This window comes from Sus scrofa, chromosome 1 (assembly GCF_054392235.1).
Source record: "Sus scrofa isolate SSC_HxYL_T2T_F1_AM1 chromosome 1, Sscrofa_HxYL_maternal_Yorkshire_Landrace_v2.0, whole genome shotgun sequence".
NCBI lineage: Eukaryota > Metazoa > Chordata > Mammalia > Artiodactyla > Suidae > Sus > Sus scrofa.
Window position 1 is genome coordinate 271,569,624 of NC_139383.1, and position 18,832 is coordinate 271,588,455.

Here is an 18,832-nt window from a genome sequence, read left to right on the forward strand (position 1 = left end):
GGGGAGTTCCCGTCGTGGCGCAGTGGTTAACGAATCCGACTAGGAACCATGAGGTTGCGGGTTCGGTCCCTGCCCTTGCTCAGTGGGTTGACAATCCAGCGTTGCCGTGAGCTGTGGTGTAGGTTGCAGACGCGGCTCAGATCCCACGTTGCTGTGGCTCTGGCGTAGGCCGGTGGCTGCGGCTCTGATGGGACCCCTAGCCTGGGAACCTCCATATGCCGCGGGAGCGGCCCAAGAAATAGCAAAAAGACAAAAAAAAAAAAAAAAAAAGAAAAGAAAAAGAAATCATGATGGGTTGAGGATGGACTGCAATTTTAGCATGAGTCAGTTCACCTGTGGTTCATCACTATTTCATGGTCATGGCCCTCTAAGCTTTTGATTAGAGCCTAGCAGGCCTGTGTCTCCCAGCCCTGAAAGATTGCAACAGGTCAGTACTTCTCAGTGATGTAAGCCTGAGTCCCACTCTACACACCTTCAGAAACTGACAATGTCTTAAGAGAGGGACACTGTCCCTATGTTGCAACATGCCCTCTCTTTCTAAAGAGATTTTTGTCTCCTAAGCACCACAAGACTGAGAAATTTCTTTCTGTCTTTTGGGCTAGCCTTTCATCTTCTGCTCAGTCCACTAATGTCCAATGGGAAAACTGGCTTTGTGTTTTGGGCTCCTCTAGTTTCCAAATCATCATGCAAGCCCCAAATGCTCTTCTTATATCTCCTTCCTCAAGAAGAATTCCTTTACTTGGGCTAAGCCTGCTCCCTAGTCTGTGCCCAGAATCAGTATGTGTCCCTTGAAAGGGAAGGCTGGGGATCACCAGCTACTTAGGAGAAGTTCTACCCTTTCTGGAATTGCTTGCTTCCATGAATCTCTAATCGATATGATTTTTGTAATTTATGTATCTTCTTTAAGTTGTTGTACTAAGAGTTTGGCTTACTGTGGTCTATTACATCCTACTTAGAAGCGAAAGACCCTTATAAACTATTTTGGAAGAATCAACCCCTATGTGCAGGACTTCAAAATGAAAAGAACAAAGAATTAATTACATAAAAGGGTAAGAAAAGTGTGTACCTGTGAGGGCATCACAACTGGCAGACCGATTATTGCACTGGCAGGGCAAGCAGCCATTCTTATTAAAGTCATAATATCCATCTTGGCATCGATCACATGAAGAGCCAGTGACACCCACTTTGCAGCGACATTTCCCAGAACTGCAAATAAAAGCAAAGACAATGAACAAAATCAGTTTGAAAGTTTTATTGCCTAACATCCCATCATAGATGATCTTCATGTACAAACAGTTTCAACCAGATTCTAGTTACTATATATACTGAGTAATTTTTATTTTGAACCGGAAGTTAAACAACTTCATGACTATATACATTTAATTAATATAGTACTAACACTAATCATTTGTGACAGTTTAATCCTCTGCACTTGAATAGTTTAAAATAAAGAACTTATTTACAAAACAGAAACAGACTCATGGACTTCAAAAACAAACTTATAGCTACCAAAGCGGAAAGGTGGGAGGAGAGAGATGAGTTGGGAGTTTGGGATTGGCATAGGCATACTATTATACATGGAATGGATGTCAACAGGGACCAACCATATAGCACAGGGAACTCTACCCAACATTCTGTGATAACCTATATGGGAAAAGAAGCTAAAAATGAATAGATAAGAGTATATGCATAACTGAAATCGCTTTGTTGTAAAGCAGAAATTAACATTAACTCAACTATGCTTTAGTAACATTTTTAAAAATGAAAAAATGATAAAGGAACCATGGACAGTGTAAGTTCCCAGTCCTTCAAAATCTTTACTAATAAGATAAGCCCTGGGATGCAGAACTGGCACTATTGCTATATCTCATTCCTGCATCATTCTATAGTTCCCTCAGCATCCACACTGTCCAGTCTGGAGAAGAGAAGTTCCCGTCATGACTCAGTGGTTAAAGAATCTGACTAGGAACCATGAGGTTGCAGGTTCGATCCCTGGCCTTGCTCAGTGGGTTAAGGATCCGGCATTGCCAGGAGCTGTGGTGTAGGTCACAGATGCGGCTCAGATCTGGTGTTGCTGTGGCTGCGGTGTAGGCTGGTGGCTACAGCTCCAATTAGACCCCTAGCCTGGGAACCTCCATATGCTGTGGGTACGGCCCTAGAAAAGACAGAAAGACAAAAAAAAAAAAAAAAAGAGAGAGAGAAAGAGAGAAGAAACACCACCCAGCCTTCACTCAGTCTAGCTTTTGGGTGAAGAATATGAAGACTAGGATCTTAATGAATGTGTCAAGTAATACCCATTTAGATGCTAGAAACTTGATATAATTTTCTACTTTGGGTCAACGCTAAATTATAATACTTCTGGTACTTAAATATGAATATAATAGGACCTTATTAGTTTCTGAATTAAATCAGTATAAAAAATTCTAATTGTCAATCCAAAAAGAAGGCTAAAAACCTAAAGTAGGAAAAATATTTTTACCATCTCTTCCAATTAACTTCTTTTCCTAGATGTCCATTATATCAATGACATTACTCTCTGCAATCAGGGAAACTTAAACCTTTGCTGTAATTTTCAACTCTTCTCTTTCTACCCCATGTTCTTCTAATCACTCACTCAAATTCAATATATCAACAATTTTGGTCGAATTTTATCTCTTGCTATTTCTTCTGTAGTCATCCCTCTTAGAATATCTTTTCTCTCCTTCACCTCTCAAAAATTTTCCTGCTTTCAGGCTCATTATTTTCCATGAAACTTTTCCCTGACCAATTGACAAGAGATCTTTTGGCTTCATGATCACATTCTCTATACCATACATCTTATTCTTAATTATGGACTGTTCTATATTCTATCATACATATAACTCTTGTTTCTCCAGTTAGATTGTTAAAGACCTGAAACAAAGGCTATATCATGCAGGGTTTTTTTTTTTAAAGTTACCTTCAAGACCTAGCACAAGGCAAGAATAGTGTACTATAACTTTTTATATTTGGTAAGTTTGCTGAGTCTAGGGACCATATTTTAGTCATCCTGTCATCCTCACAATCTAGCATAGCACCTCGTTTGTTGTAGGCATGTAATATGCGCTTTATAAGTAAATGCTCAATACACAAACTGAGTTTTAGAGGTAAGCACTGGTTCTCAGAACAGCTAAAGTACTTTCCCTTTTTCCCAACAGCGTGACCCTTCTTTATATGCTCATTCTGGACATCAAATTTTTAGACTTCATCTCAATAGAATTCTGGCACCAGTTTTATTGGGTGGAGATAATGCAAGGTAGCACTGCATTTCAATATAATTATTTTAGAGATTCAGCTCCTAATAATGAGCCCCTATGGAGTTGTTAATTTTAGTTCAGGAGCCCCAGCTAAGATTGTTAATACTTACATAGCTCTTAGACATGTCAGTTAAAGTAATCCCCTACTACTTCCCATATTCCTATTTCTGTAATAAAAATAGAAGTTCTAAATTTGAGAGTTATTGGAACTTTGGGTTGAACTTTGCAGAATGCAGTTAAAAGCAACTTTCAGCCATGTGTATTTCTACTTGTAGTATACAAACCTAAAAATTACTTTTTTGATTATTTGAGATGTGCCTGTTTATCAGCATCCCCTGGGCTAAATAATGAGGCTTTTGCCTTCTATCTGAAAAAACTATTTTTGAGCAGTTGGCGTTGAAGTTACTTCTCTCTCCCACTTATCATAGTTTTTTGTACTACCCCAGGGTATGCCAAAAAGGATAGAGAAACAGTCCTACAAGGTATATTTTTAGGGCTTTACTTAAAACCAGTCCAGAAAGGAAAGAAAGCCATGCTTATGCAAATAATAAATACTTATTATATCTTAAAACCTTATATCCTGAGAAGTTACCTATCAAAACTCTGCATTTCTATCTTAAAGCTGCCTAATATACGGGGTTATGCAATTTCTTGACTAACAAATAATCTTACAGAAATTAAAATGGAGGCATCTGGAAGTCCCCTGGTGGCTCAACAGGTTAAGAAGCTGGCATTGCCACTGCTGTGGCTTGGGTCACTGCTATGGTGCAGGCTCCATTCCTGGCCCAGAAACTTCTGCATGCCATGGGCATGGCCAGAAAGAAAAATAAAGAAATAAATAAAATGGAAAACAGGGATGATGATGATGATGATGAAAACAGTAAGTCAGGAGTTCCCACTATGGTACAGCGGGTTAAGGATCCAGAGTTGTCACTGTAGCAGTGCAGGTTTCCTCCCTGACCCAGCACAGTGTGTTAAGATCCAACATTTCCACAGCTATGGCATAGGTCTCAGCTGTAGCTTGCATTTGATCCCTGGCCTAGAGGCCACAGATGCAGCCAAAGCAAAACAAAAACACAGTAAGTTATCATTTATTGAGGGCCTATGTCAATAAATATATACTCTCTCTAATCTTCAAAATAATTCTACGAGATGTAGGTCATAACCCTCATTTTACTACCGAGGGAATTCAGAGGGTTAAAGTTACTGTCCACACCTAGTAAGGGCAGGTTTATTTATACGAAACCAGACTTTCTCACTATGTTACCTACCCCTTCCTCAGTTTAACTCTGAATTTCTACAAGAAATTTGCCTGCCAAATAATTTGATACCCGCTTGGGATTAAGCCTTACTCTGTAGATTCCAAGCACCACAATTCACCATTTATTTAGGTTCTGACCCCAGTAAGTTGTTTCTGCCTTACTCAGAAGAAACCCCAGTGTATTTTCTCACTGCCCATAAATTTCAGGTCTTCCTTAACAAAAGCTGAGAGCTCTTTCTGCTTGAAGAGACTAAAGCCTGGCAAAGACCAAGATCCTCAGAGACACAAGCCTAAATATTTTGATGTTTAGCTAAAGCTTAATTAAATGGATCACAGTATAAAAGATGATTACTGTTTTAAAAAATGCAACAGGAATTTACATTATCAAGCATGCCTCAAGTACTTTTGCAAAAAAGAAAACAATTTTAAAAACCCCACATGCATCTATATATATATGCACAAGAAAACCCCAAGGTACTTAAAGACCAAGTAAAGAAAACCTGTGTTCATCAAATATGAAGTTCAGGAATATCTTATGACTCACCAAGAAGGAATCAGTCAACTTAAGTCTCACTATTCTCTCAGAAAATTATAAAGGATATATAATGTGCTTTTCAGACATTGCTTATCTTTCACTAACCAATTTCCAAGGCTTTAGAAATGTTAATCAAAATATGCTTGCTCCTCATTTCTCTACAGACATTAGATTATTCAGTATACAGAAGAATAAACAGCTGCTTTTAATGACGGTGTTTGCCTAATCCACTGTCTGCAAGAAAAGGGTATTATCTTGGAATATCTAATCACCTAATAATATCTCATAACCATAATATAGCCAATGGTCCCAAAGTGGTTGCTATTCCTGTAAGTGAACTTTCCCTTCATAATTCTGCTCTGGGTACTCAGAAAACTGATGTAAGCAGGAATCTTTCTCCCTGGAGAATATGCTCCTTAGTTCCTGATTTAAAAAAAAAAAAAAAAAAGTGGCATTTTGAATCTTGATAAGGCAGTTGACCAGTCCTGCTGCTAAGGCGGTTGCTTCACTTTTTCTGAGTAGATTTTAAAACAACAAGAAACGGGGAGCTTTTTTCTCTTTTAAAAAAAAATCCAGAAAAGAGTGGAGAAGTTTAGTTGTGAGCCTGCAACTAGTAGCGCTTTTCCATCATGTTACTCATGGCCCATGGCCAATTTCTGCATGTATAAGAATTAAATCACTCAGCAAATATAAAGCTTTCCCTGTGTGACTTCTTTTATGGAATAAATCCTTTACAACACCCCCTTTCATGGTCTCCTTCTGTTAAAGACTGTTGAATGCTTTTTGAAGCAAAGGTCAATGATATAAATGCAAATGAAATTAAAAAAGAAAAAAAAAACCAGCCTGTTAACAGACCACTTATGCTTATCCATAGGTTTAAAAGGAAAGAACCAAAGACTCACATCTTCATAACTGGAGAATGAGGGCACAGAACTGGATTTTGCAAAGGAGTCAGAAATCTCTACTAGTGACATCAACTAACAAAGACTTTCAGATGGAATTTGCTCGTCTGGTATCACTTTTAATAGGCCTGAGTTAGTTGCTAGTGAAGAATGAATGAAGAAGGGAGAATAATATTAGAAAGAAGTATAAAGAATTAGTTATAAAGAAAGCACAAACATTCTAGAACTAAGCCATACTAAGTATAACTAAGCATATGCTATCTATTCTTAAATTATCCCAAATAAAATTATCAATTTCTTTATGATATCAGTGCTTAGTTATAGAATTTATCACACTCACAGGTGTGAGCAACTGTTACAAGGTTTAAACAGTTAAAAATTCTCTTTTAAAATGTAAAAAAAGGAGTTCCTGTTGTGGCGCAGCAGAAATGAATCCGACTAGGAACCATGAGGTTGAGGGTTCAATCCCTGGCCTTGCTATGAGCTGTAGTGTAGGTCGCAGACGTGGCTCGGATCCCGCGTTGCTGTTGCTGTGGCAAAGGCTGGCAGCTACAGCTCCGATTTGACCCCTAGCCTGGGAACCTCCATATGCCACGGGTGCAGCTCTAAAAAGCAAAATAAATAAAGAAATAAAGGAGCTCCCGTCATGGCACAGGGGAGACGAATCCGACTAGCATCCATGAGGTTGCGGGTTAGATCCCTGGCCTCGCTCAGTGGGTTAATGATCTGGTGTTGCTGTGAACTGTGGTGTAGGTCTCAGACCCACTCGTATTGGGCATTGCTGTTGCTGTGGTGTAGGCCAGCAGCTGTAACTTTGATTGGACCCCTGGCCTGGGAACCTCCATGTGCTGAGGGTGCGGCCCTAAAAAGGACAAAAGATAAAAAAATCAATCAATAAAATGTAAAAAAGAATATATTTTCTGACATAAAACTTATTAATTTTTTGAAAAGGAAATTCAGTGGTATATCACCTCAAGATATGGTACATATTTATGTCATACAAGCACTAACAAAAATGTCTGTTTAAAGGTTTTTGTTTTGTTTGAGTGGGTGGAGAATCTTCAGAATTTCCATTATTTTATAATGACATTGACCAGGGTAGGAAGGGTGGAACACAGGAAGGGAGGTATCAGGGTCTATGGAAAATTCATAGCCTGAGACAGAGAGCTTGGTTCAAATTCCAGCTCTGCTAGTAACTAGCTGGGACTAAGCACTTATTCTATCTTAGACTCAGTATTCTCACTGTAAAATGAAGATAATTATACCAAACCTTGTAGGGTTATTGGGCGTATTAAAGATCATATATGTAAGGTACTTTAGCCCAGTGTCTGGCACATAATCAATACTCAAAAATGAAAGAACTGTAAGGATGATGACAATTGAACTTTTTTTCTGTGAATTACAAAGAGAATGGATTAGAGTCTTTAGTAGGCAAAGACAGACAAGATTATTTACTCCTAAAATTCTGTTAACAAATCTAGAAAAATGGCAAGAATTTATGGGGTAATTACTAGTTTGGAGCAAAAATGTGGTAGGAAAAGACAGCACATTATGAACACATGGTAGAAACAGTTTAGGAAAGAAAATCTTAAAACTGAGAAGGGAGGAGTTCCCTGGTGGCCTAGTGGTTAAGGATCTGGCGTTGTCACTGCTGTGGCTTGGGTTTGATCCCTGGGCCAGGAACTTCTGCATGCCTTCAGTGTAACCAAAAAGAAAATAAAAATTGAAAAGGGAAAGAACCGACAAAATCCTACATTAGGTGGGACCAAAGCCAGATGGCCAGATGTGCTTTTGCACCAACTAGATAACTGATTTAACTTTTTTCTAAATTGCTGTCTTGGCATGTTTTATATTATCAAAAATATTATCAAATTTTCCCTAAGATTTATAAGATACACATTATGTGCATGACATACCTTCAGATATCATATTAATTTTAACTCAAACAGTCACTGAGTAACTACAAAGATATAGTTCTAATTAGGGGAAATTAATTTATTCAGAAGCCTTGCTTTTCCTCCTTCCTTCTTCCTCAGACAGCTTTCATGTTGGCATTCTGACATGGAATGAATAAGAAACAGAAAAAGATAATTAAATGTATCAATTTTCTTCTTCTGCTTCTTTTAATAACTAAAACTTTAGAATGAGACTGAAACTACTAGTTAAAACAGAGTCTGAAATTAAGAGAAAATTGCTGATTTGTAAGCTCTCCCACTATAGTAAAAATAATACTAAAAGATATCTAGAGAAAGTTTTTTTAACCAGAAAAAGCTTTTACACAGGAAAATAAACAAAATGAAAAGTTATCAACAATTCTTAATTTCATGTTTGGCTCATGGTTTGTAAAGGTAGTTAAAAACAGTTTCTCCTTTTTCATTATGAAAGAAACTCAATAATTGGGCATTTTGGCAAAAGACCATCTGCATTTAGTGTTCCTCTGTCTTTCTACGATCATGGAAAAGACCATTATGCAATGAGCAAAGCTTCTTTTCTGAAGGAAAAAAAGATAGCTTTATTGTGGAAAACATTGGGCTATTATGCTAAACATTCCTTATTTTTTTGAGGGCAAATTGTCTAAAATATGTTTAGACGAAATTCGTATTCAGACAGAAATTCTTAATACTCAAAAAGGGTATTGCTTAAGTGCAAAAATATTTTGTGATAGCTGATCTTACCAAAATCAAATTTAAAAGTTTATTTGAAAAGTCAGAAGTAAAACTTAATGGCAAAAAAAATAAAAGTGTCATATTTCCAGAGCCACAACTTGGGAAGGCAAACTTAAACTAGGAAAGTTATTTCTTCCTTCCCTCACTTTTTTTTTTTTTAATGGAAGAAACATAGCCATAAGAATTCTTAAACCCACACAATCACTCCATTATTTGATAGAGATTTCTGCATTTGAAAAGCCATTTTGGAAAGAGAAAAAGCATAAAGTCTCAGTATCATCTTCTTGAAAAGAAAATGCTTCTCATATATGTTAACACTTGTATTCTTTTGTAACCACTGTAAAAGGTTGCTTAGTAAAAGGATAATTATTACTTAATTTGTGTACATGCAGTGTTCGAAAAATTAACTTGTACCGTTTAGAACTCATTTTCTCACAGAAATGGCAGTGTAAGTGGTAGCTTAGTTTCCAGATGAGCACACAAAAACCTGTTTAACTCAAAATGTTGATAATGACAGTACTGAGGACTAAGTCCTTTATATCCCAGTCCTAAGCCTTTGAGTTCAGAACCCTGCAGGGGATGGAGTAGTCAGGAGACACATTAACATTTATTGAGTTCCTACTCTGGGGTTATAAATAAAATGCTTAGAGCAATATTTATATATGCATTATTTAATTTAATCTTTACAGTGACATACATTAGTCTCAGCTTTGCCGCTTTCTTGCTATTTGATTACAGGACAAGTTAAGTTTCCATATCTGAAAAATAAGAATAATAATCCTTATTTCAAAGGACTGTGAAAATGAGCTAAAATTACATATCTAAGAGTCTTTCAAATATTAGTAGCTCCATTTATGGTAGAATATTAATATTCTCAAAAGCCCCAATTGTTAGAAATTCAGCAATGTGAACAACACAATTTTCGAGGTTACACAGCCAGAAAGTAGTCAGAATTAGATCCTGGGTCTTCTGTTTACTAGTAAGATGTTTTGTTTTGTTTTTTCTCTCTTTCCTACACTATAGATTACCTCTATGTACATAATGAAAGCAATTCAGAAAGATTTAATGTGCTTATCTTTATAGATTTGCAAAACTCCTAGAACCTTTTTATGTTGACCTTCTCCTGGCTCAATTGCCAATCATTTAAATACATTATCTGTTGAGTGAGATTTTAAAATAATTGCAAAAAAAAAAATGTGACATTGCTTCTGATCTGTCTCAATATAATTCTAAGACTAGGAGCTCTAGTTTCCTATCTGTATCTAGCACTATTTGCAAATACCCCTATTCCAGCCAGTTTTCTTGCAAAGATCTCTTTTTCCCCATAACAACTTTATTGATATAACCTTACAAAGGTTTTTCAATCTTTACTTTAAAATTATGAAATATATCATTCAAAAATAGATAAATTTAAAGAAATACTATATAAAGAACAATAAACTCAGTAATTTGATACCCACTAGCAAAGACATTTGAAGTCCCTTATGTCACCTTCCTCAGAAGCAAATGTTTTAATCATTCTTTAGCTTTTTAAGAGTTTTTTTTTAATACCTCTGTATGTATTACTAAATAATATACATATAGTTTTGCCTGTCCTTAAACTTTATATTAAGAAAAAAATTATTATGTACTCTTCAATTCACTTTTTAATTGCTCGATAGAGTACGGTTTTTGAGATTCATCACTGTAAATCTGTAGAGCTGTAGTCATTCATTTTTCTCTGCTGTATTATATTTCATCATATGAATATAACCCTATTTATTTATTCATTCTTCTAGACATTTGGGATGTTTTCATTTGTCATTATGAGCACCAAAAGCTTCTATGAACCATCTTATACAATCCTTCTGGTATACATGAGCCTGCTTTTCTCTACGGTATTTACCAAGGAATGGAACTGCTGGGTAATAGAGTGTGTGCATTATCAACTTAATGAAGCAATGCCTAACTGTTTTCCAAAGTGTTAGTAAGAATTTACAGTCCCATTATTAGTGAAATAATGGTCTCATTGCTCTATATCTTCACCAACACTTGATATCATCAGCTTTTTAAGTTTTTGCAAATTTGGCAGCTTGAAGTGGTATCACATTATTTTAAATGCCATTCACCTGAATATTAATGAGACGGAACATGTTTTCATGTTGATTAGCCATTTGAGCATCCTATTCTATGAAGAGTCTGCCCAAGTATCTCTCTCTCTCTCTCTCTCTCTCCTTTTTTTTTTTTTTTTTTTTTTGTGTGTGTGTGTGTGTTTTTTTGCTATTTCTTGGGCCGCTCCCATGGCATATGGAGGTTCCCTAGGCGTCGAATCGGAGCTGCAGCCACTGGCCTACGCCAGAGCCACAGCAACGCGGGATCCGAGCCGTGTCTGCAACCTACACCACAGCTCACGGCAACGCCGGATCGTCAACCCACTGAGCAAGGGCAGGGACCGAACCCGCAACCTCATGGTTCCTAGTCAGATTCGTTAACCACTGCGCCACGACGGGAACTCCCTCTCTCTTTTTTTAATGGCCACACCCAAGGCATATGGAAGTTCCTGGGCCAGGGATTGAATTCAAGCTGGAGCTACAACCTATGCCACAGCTGCAGGTTCACTGGATCCTTAACCCACTGTGCTGGGCCAGGGATCAAACTAGTACATCCACAGATGCAAGCCAGATTACTGACCTGCTGCACTACAGCAGGAACTATTGCCCGAGTATTTCTGACATGGATTAGTACATGCTCTTTACATATTCTTGGAAAAGCAAACCTTTGTCAGTTTAATGTGCTTCAATTATCTTCTCTCAGTTTATGACTTGTCTTTCCACCCTTTTCATAAGTTTCATAGCTTAATGAAGTGTTCAGATGTGAACTCTGGAGCTCAACTATCTGGATTTGAAGCTTGGCTTTTCCCTTACTAGACATATGACCACAAGTAAATTATTTAAACTCTTTGTGCCTCAGTTTCCTCATTTATAAAATGGAGAAGATAACAGTACCTCTCTTATCGGTCTGTTGTGAAGATCAACTTAATATGTGCCAAGCATGTAGCACAGTGCCTGACACATAGTAAAAACTATGCAAGTATTGACATTACATTAATATTACCATTGAAAAAATCCTTCCCACCTTAAGGTGATTAAGATGCTTTCCTAAAAGATTTATGTTTTGCCTTTCACATTTAGGTTTCTAATCCACTTGATCTTTATTTTCACATATGATGGAAGTTTGAGGTCCATTCTCATTTTCTTTTCTAGATAACCAAAGCTCTAGCATAATTCCTGGAAAAGTCCATCCTTTTATCCATAAGCTTTAGCAACTCCTATGCCGTATGTCAAATGTCTTTATTCTCATGGGTTGTTTCTGGGTTTTCTTTTTTATTCTATTTATCTACTTTCTATTCCTGAGCCAATACCACACTGTTTTAATTACTATAGCTCTCCTCCTCCATGTTCACATTACTTTTTAGAAAAAAATAGATATTATTGAAAGAACAGTACTCTGAATATCCATTTGTGTATTTATTATGCTTTACCTAGTACTTCCCTAACCTCTTCTACAAATTTACATCACATCAGCCACAATCACCTTGCTTTTCCTCAGATATGCTAAGTGTGTTCCTGCATCAGGAACCCTGTACTTGCTGTTCCCTCTATTAGCAATATCTTTCTCTAGGGGATCTACATGGCATGCTCCCGTACTTTTTGTTTGTTTGTTTGTTTGTTTGTTTGCTTTTTAGGGCCACACCCAAGGCATATGGAAGGCTAGGGGTTTTATCTGTTTTGTTTTGTTTTGTTTTTTCCACTGCTGTATTCCCTGGGCTTAACACAGTGCCTGGCACATGACAGATAATCAAACTTTCTTGTTTAACAGTTATGTAATCTGGCTCCAAAATCTATGTATCTTTCTTCATTAACTCAGGATGTCTTCTGAGTATACTATCTGTCTTCAATTTAGTCCATATAATATTTTTCCAAGTACTTAATCTTAATACTTTATATCACATTTAAATAAACCTCTTAGAATCTTAGAAATAGGATATTTATTTTAGATGAGCAAAATAAGACAGTTGATGACTGGTCTATGATGGATCAATCAACCTTGGGAAACAGTGATCCCTTGGGTTTGTTCTTTAAAGGAGGACAAAGAAGAGCAGACAGAAATAAATAAACAAACAAACAAACTAGCCCTCAAAGAAAAGTCTATTTTGCTTAACCTTAGTATTCTATTATGACCCTGCTAAAAGAGCCTCTTTAATATAAATAATCCTCTTATAAACAACAGAAGCTAGAATGCCTCAAGCAAGCCTATTCTTTATCAGCTCTGGTTTTCTTTGGTATGTAAGTTGACATTAAGTTTTGGGGGACAACATACTGTCCACTAGACCAGTGGTGCTCAAATTTAAACATGCATTAGAATCATCTACAGGAGAGTTCCCACTGTGGTTCAGTGGATTAAGGACCTGGCATTGCCACAGCTGTGGTGTCGGTCACAGCTGCAGTCCAGATTTGATCCCTGGTGACATGCTTCCACATATCGTGGGTGCTGTTGGGCCTTATCCCAGAATTTCTGATTCAATAAGTCTAGGGTTGGCTTCAAGAATCTGCATTTCTAACTAATTCCTAGGTTCTGCTGATATTGGTCTGAGGACCATACTTGGAGAGGCACTACCATAGATTAACTGCAAAAATATAATTGTTCTTATTGCACTCTCTTCTTTCAACACTACTAGCCTGACAGGTAAAGCTGCTTAATTTCCGCCTCTAGGCTTAGTGTTGAACCCTTTATTTGGTATCAATTTTGACCTAAAGAGAGGGTATTATAGCAATTAACCTCAGTGATCTGTCTGTCATTAAGTTCCATTTGCTTACCGGTTTCTTTGACCTTAGTCCCCTACATACCCAATGACTGAATTAGTATTGTCTCTAGTTTCTCAATGCCTGGCTCCTGGTCCCAGTTGCCCTGCCTCCCCAATTCCCACCTTAGTGACACTTGTCTTCAGACCTCCTACATGTCAAATGCCTGCTTTTCAGGCTCCAGCAAGTCTAAATGGACTCAGCTTTGATATTCATAAGGTGCTAATCCCCGCCTTTCAAAAGATTCTCTATGGCTACTCCCATTATTTCAAGTTTCAATATCTTCTTCTATGCAATATTTACTTTCATTGTAGCCCAGATCTGTCTCCATGGTGCAGTGGATGAATCATGCTAACCCACACCCAGACCTGCACTTACACTGAGACTCACGCTGCCATGTCTAATCTTGTGCATTCTAATCTAGCGTACAGTGGGAAGAGCCTTGGAGTCAGACAGACCTGGACTCAAATCTAAGCTCTGCCACTAATTAGTTATGCCCTACTGCTAAGTAACTCAACCTCTAAGAGCAAGGTAGCTAAGTTGTTTTGAGAAGTTAGAGGTTATATGTGTAAAACATCAAACATAGAGGTTTAAAAGTATTCATCAGATGTTAGTTTCCTTTTGATCCTCCTACTGAGTTATGAAGCTTCCTTAGGTAAACACTTTAGTCAAGAAAGTCAAAACTATATTTCCCTGGAAAAATTTTTCTTTCTAATGTCTATAATATCTATTTTATTGGGCATTCCATTTAACAGCAGAACTCTTTAAAAAATCAACTCAAGACCAAGAAAAATAAAATTCAATTAAAGAGATGGTTATAGTTGTATGTGTTAAGAATTAGCAGAAAAGACAAAGGGATTCTGCTACTGATAATATAAGCCATGTTTTCATCACTGCTTTTGGCAATATAAGAAGAATGTCCACGTCCTTCCTATATAGTATTCAGAAAATTTCTTAAACTTGATAGTATCTCAGATCTCTTTGAGACTCTATTGAGAGTCAGAACCTCTACAGACAAAAGATGCACACATTCACCATTACACCTCATGTGCTTCCCCTTCTTAGGTTACGAACTCCTGACCTCAAGCACAGGGGCACATACTAACCCAGAACTGCATGCCATGGGAGTTTTGGGTAACAGAAAGAACGTGGGGTATGATGTCAGAAGACCTTGAAATGACCCTTCTTTCACTCTGGTATTTAATAGATATCCAACCTTGGTCTTATCATGTAACCTTTCAAATATTATTCCTCATCTGTAATTTGGTGGATAACAATTGCTACCTACCTCTCAGGGTTATTGTTAGAATCAAATGAGAAAAATATATAGAAGAATACTACTATTTGCAAATGACTTTACAGATACTAGTTATTAACATTCCCTGGAAATCTACTGGATTTATAAACACAGAATCAAGCTTGAAAAACCCAAATTGTTGAAACTCATGGAATATATCTTACCATAAAATTAAACTAATAAATAAAAAAATAATAATAGTGATTTTAATAACAATGAAATTAATAACTTTAGTCCTATACACTTTGAATGTCAAAAGAATCGTGGTTGAAGCACTAATACTACTTTTTAAAGCAAATCACGAGAAACTTCAAGTCCAAATCTCTCTCTGGGATTGACAAATTTAGATATTTTGAGTGGAAATCAACTCCAAGGAGAAAAAAGATGAATAGTCCCGTATTTCTCTCTACCCTATAGGAAACATAATTCTTACTATGAAAAAAAAACACATCGGAGATGGAAAAAGTCATGCTGATTTAATTTTTTTTCAAGGGACACAGGGAAAACAAAGCCTTCTCTGTGGGAATAAGAGTCCTTCTATTTCAGCCTAAGTCTACTAACATAACTTTTAGAAGTTCTTCTTTTAAAACTTTAGAGAAAAAAGATGTTTAAAATATTAAAACAGGCTATGAATTTGATTGTACATTCTAACCACAATATCACACATCTAAAATGGTAGATCTTGGAGTTCCCGGCGCAGTGGTTAACGAATCTGACTAGGAACCATGAGATTGCAGGTTCGATCCCTGGCCTTGCTCAGTGGGTTAAGGATCTGTCATTGCCGTGAGCGGAGGTGTAGGTCGCAGACGCGGCTCGGATCCAGCGTTGCTGTGGCTGTGGTGTAGGCCAGTGGCTACACCTCCAATTCGACCCCTAGCCTGGGAATCTCCATATGCCACGGGAGCGGCCCTAGAAAAGGCAAAAAGACAAAAAAATAAAAAATAAAAAATAAAATAAAATGGCAGATCTTCATGCCAGTTCAAAGTAGGTTTATTTGCTTATCCTGATGCCTCTTCTAGACCTAAGGCTAAGAATTGTCACCAGGACCAATTCCACCCTCATAACAGAACAGTGATACTATAAATATTCACCTGACTGACTGCTCTAGATGACAATTCTAATATCTTTTTATTTTGAAATAGTATTAGATTTAAAGAGGGTTCATGTTTTCCATTCACCCAACTTCTTCTAGTGTTAACTTTTGATACAACCGTGGTATATTCATCAAAACTGAAAATTAACATTGCTAGAATGTGACTAGCTAAACTGTAGACTTTGTCAGATTTCTCTAATTTTTTACACTAAGGTCCTTCTTCTGTTCCAGTATCCAACCCAGGATATCACCTTACATTTACTCATTTCCTTAGCCTCTTCCTCTTAGACAGTTTCTTGGTCTTTCCTTGTCTTTATGACCTTGAAGTTTTCAAAGAGTACTGGTCAGAAGTTTTATAAAATGTTCTTCAGTGTGGGTTTGTCTGATGTCTTATCATAATTAAAGTTATAAATTTGAGGGAAGGATATCACCGAGGTAACATGCTCATCTCACTTCATCATACTGGGGAGTATAGGATACTCATGTGACTTATTACTGATGCTTCTATCTTTATCACTCAAATGATAATTCCTCATGCTAGGAATCTGTCTATATGGTAGCTAAACCTAGAATGGTTATCATGTTTATTTGGAAAATAAGCAGAGGTTCAGCCATTCAACTAACAAACACTGGGAACTACTGAAGGCAGTATAGTCAGGTGTTGGTTTGAGCCTGTTCCTGCCACTTACTGGTTGTCTCATAGGGGGAAAATTACTCAAGCCTCAGTTTCTTCATCTGTAAAATGAGACTAATACCACTTCAATCAGTTGTTATTTTATCCTTAAAAACAGTCCACATAAGGCCCTTAGCCTGGCGCATAGTAAATATTCAATAGATGTTAATGCTGTTCGTTCCGGAGCTGATAATGGTAGTAATAACGTCATTGGTCAAGCTGTGTGCTATTTTCATCTCAGAAGTAAGTCAAACTACACATCAGAAAGATACTACGTGTTTTTAAGACTTTTAAACTTTTTTTTTTTTTTGGCCATGCCCACGGCATGTGGAAGTTCTTGGGCCAAGGACTGAACCTGTGCCACAGCAGTGACAAAACCAGATCCTTGACCTGCTGTGCCACAAGGGAACTCAAACTTTCTAAGTACACTGAAATGCCTACCAGAGAGATGTTTAACCAGAGATTAAATTTGAGTTTTTTCTTTTTCTTTTTTTTTTTTGTCTTTTTTGCTATTTCTTGGGCCGCTCCCGCGGCATATGGAGGTTTCCAGGCTAGGGGTCAAATCAGAGCTGTAGCCTCCAGCCTACGCCAGAGACACAGCAACTCGGGATCCGAGCCGTGTCTGCAACCTACACTACAGCTCATGGCAATGCCAGATCCTTAACCCACTGAGCAAGGGCAGGGATTGAACCCGCAACCTCATGGTTCCTAGTCGGATTCGTTAACCACTGTGCCATGACAGGAACTCCAGTTTTTTCTTATTTAGCGAAAGAAGTTTGCAATTGCTTTGTCATTTGGGCAGGGGTAGAAAAATAACCTTGAAGCAGATCCTCCTGACTGGGTGAAGAATCGTTTAAGTTAGGGTTTCCTTAGTAAGTTTAGAGTGAACAGGTCCCACTGCTCTTACAGAGGGTTTAACAAGACTTGTTGTACCGGGGAGGGAGAGAGATTTGGGGTTTGTTAGGTAAAAGATTCTACAAAATGTCCTGAACTAGTACTCTTGGAACTGGCTTATACCCTGAGATATGGCTGCACAGATAATCTAAAAGAGCCGATTGTTAAATCTTTGTAACTTTGGAGCCCCAGTTTAGAGCATCCTTGAAAGAATTTAGAACCAGAAAAGTGGGTTCATCCTCCCTCAGAAAACTGTTGCTGCCAAAGATTCTGGACCAGTAAAAGCATCATCCCATTAGTGAGCAAGGATCATTTGTCAGGCTGTTCAGTCAAGCCTCAATATAGGAGTAAGAAACAACAAGATCAGGGAACTCATCAGAATCACATTCCCCTGATACTCAGCATTTAAGGAGGACTGACTCCTAGAGCTACTGGAAAATTAGTAATTAATTGTTGGGGAATGGATTGTACTGGATTTATGCTACTGAGGCATATGAATGTCAGAGTAATTAACTGGAAAAGTGAAAGAGGCATGCTTATATTTGAACCTTGTTTGTGGAAAGTTTGTCAGTTATATAAGCTTTCAACTTCCTCATGTCTATTACATTTGCTACCCCCACAGGCCTCCTTATAAAGATGAACAGTTTTTTTAAAATTCTTAAAAGGTAAAAGGCCCTTGGATTTCTTTTTAGAAACACAAAAAGAACATGGGTATAAGGACTCTGCTTGACACTCAGCAGCAAGGCTTATGGGGGATAAAAATCCCATGGGATACAGTGGGTGGTAGCAACTACTGAAACACAGGGCAGCAGATTCATTTCCCGCAGGCTGCAACAAAGAAAGCAGGCAGCAAGGGTGTGGACCTGAGAAGGGACCCTGGGACTGAGCAATTTCTTAAATTCAACTTAGAAACACACACACTGCCTTTACACTTGTGTGTATATAATAATGCAAAAGTCATAAACTTTCTAGAGAATTATGCATGGAAACACTGCTATCATGGGGTAGATCACCATTCTCACTATTCTTCTTTCTCTCAATAGTCTCTCCAATCTCACTAGTTTTCACTCTACCTCTGCTCTCCCCCTGCTTGTATCCACCCATGCTACTATTGCTAGAACATGGTGCTGATCCTTCAATGCCTAAAAAATCACTTCGTGAATAAAATCCTACCATGTGTCTGGCCCTTAAGGCCAACTGGGACTTGATCCCAGCAGGACTTGCCTGATTTATCCCCTCTGGCCACACTCTTCTTCCACCTTTCATCCTGTGTAAGCACATCTCTGAGATGTTAATGTTTCCTGTTCTGTAATGTTCTTTTCCACCTTTTCCACTTCTGTATGTTTAAATCCTTTCCTTCCTTCAAAACTGAGGTCAAAAGCTATCTCTTCAATG

General features: G+C 37.7%; 1 protein-coding gene and 1 long non-coding RNA gene across 2 annotated transcripts in view; both read right to left on the reverse strand.

Annotated features, from left to right (window-relative positions):
• MEGF9 (multiple EGF like domains 9) overlaps window positions 1-18,832 on the reverse strand; it is a 94,279-nt gene that overhangs the window by 22,953 nt on the left and 52,494 nt on the right. Inside the window, exon 3 of the mRNA XM_005660387.4 lies at window positions 1,067-1,206. Within this exon, the coding sequence (XP_005660444.1) occupies window positions 1,067-1,206 (140 nt within the window). The remainder of the gene's footprint in view (window positions 1-1,066; window positions 1,207-18,832) is intronic.
• On the reverse strand, window positions 12,396-18,751 carry LOC146407182 (uncharacterized). The gene is made up of 2 exons (XR_014826156.1): window positions 17,284-18,751; window positions 12,396-15,493 (listed from the first exon to the last, which is right to left on the reverse strand). It is a non-coding gene; the product is annotated as an uncharacterized LOC146407182 (long non-coding RNA).